General features: G+C 42.3%; 1 protein-coding gene across 1 annotated transcript; it reads right to left on the reverse strand.

The window, feature by feature from the left end:
* Positions 1-467: 467 nt before the first annotated feature.
* On the reverse strand, positions 468-668 carry SARC_16294 (hypothetical protein; the record flags this gene model as incomplete). The annotated part of the gene is made up of 1 exon (XM_014289599.1): positions 468-668. A coding segment is annotated over one exon (201 nt), but the record flags the coding sequence as incomplete, so codon positions are not given.
* Positions 669-1,128: the final 460 nt, after the last annotated feature.

The following is a 1,128-nucleotide window of genomic DNA, read 5'->3' on the forward strand; positions in this document are numbered from 1 at the left end:
CACTGATCCATATGCCTAGAAGTGCTTAAGATGACTCGCAAGATGAGACATCCAGATACGTTCATCTATTGCATGTATTGGACTAATTCATGAACACACATCCTATATGATCTCGCCCCATTGCGATTACCCAATAATACTATCCAGTCAACCGACACATGAATGCAATACGTACCACTGTCCTCCGCTGAACTAATTGAACCGCAGTATCAGCACAATACTGCTTAGAAACGAGGTGTACGCAAACCTATGCACGCAACGACGCACATATTAGCTGTACTAGCCATGCCATAAGACACGTGTGCTTGGGTGCGTGCACGGTAAAATTATATATATATATATATATATATATATATATGTATATATATATTATATTTATGTATATACATAAGAACACACACATCATCACATACAAACACACACACATAGATTTATATATTTATATATATATACAAGAACACACACACCATCTTGGGGTTGCCCTTCATTTCCGTCGTATCGTTGTTTTTGTCGTGGAAGGTGGCTTTAATATACCCGTTGTCCTTGACGCCCTTCTTGATCTTCTCTGCCTCGTCTTTGAATCCACAGTACCAGTATGTCTCAAACCCTTTGGAAGGCAACATGGCCGCAAGTGCATGCGCCGCATTACCACCGCCAACAATGCACACCTACACAAGTTGGAACACAGGGAAGTGCACTTACGTTTAGCACCACAATCACAACTGAATGGATATGTGGCATGCCGGTACACTATACGAATGTGGAATTGTTCTGACGTATCGTTTGGAAACACAGGCTCTGAGGATGCTAGCAGCACAGTCAATTCGAACTAGCAAGATAGCATACGTTTCCATGACAACACTGCCACTAGTAATAATTTGTCCCAGTGATGATCCGCGCGCGTTTTGCTCGGGTGCATGCAGGAGTGGAAACGACAGTTACCACAAGGCAGCTGATTGGCAGCTATCCACTGAATAACAAGGCCACATTGTGGAACATCATAAGTTTATGTATGCCACAATCAGAGCATACGACAGACGGCGTGCGAGAAGAGCGCATAAATGATAGGTTGCAATAGAAAATCATAACAAATAGAATTAACCGTTACAATCGGGACGATAAGATACA

The sequence above is a fragment of the Sphaeroforma arctica genome (assembly GCF_001186125.1).
Source record: "Sphaeroforma arctica JP610 unplaced genomic scaffold supercont1.7757, whole genome shotgun sequence".
NCBI classification, from domain to species: Eukaryota; class Ichthyosporea; order Ichthyophonida; genus Sphaeroforma; species Sphaeroforma arctica.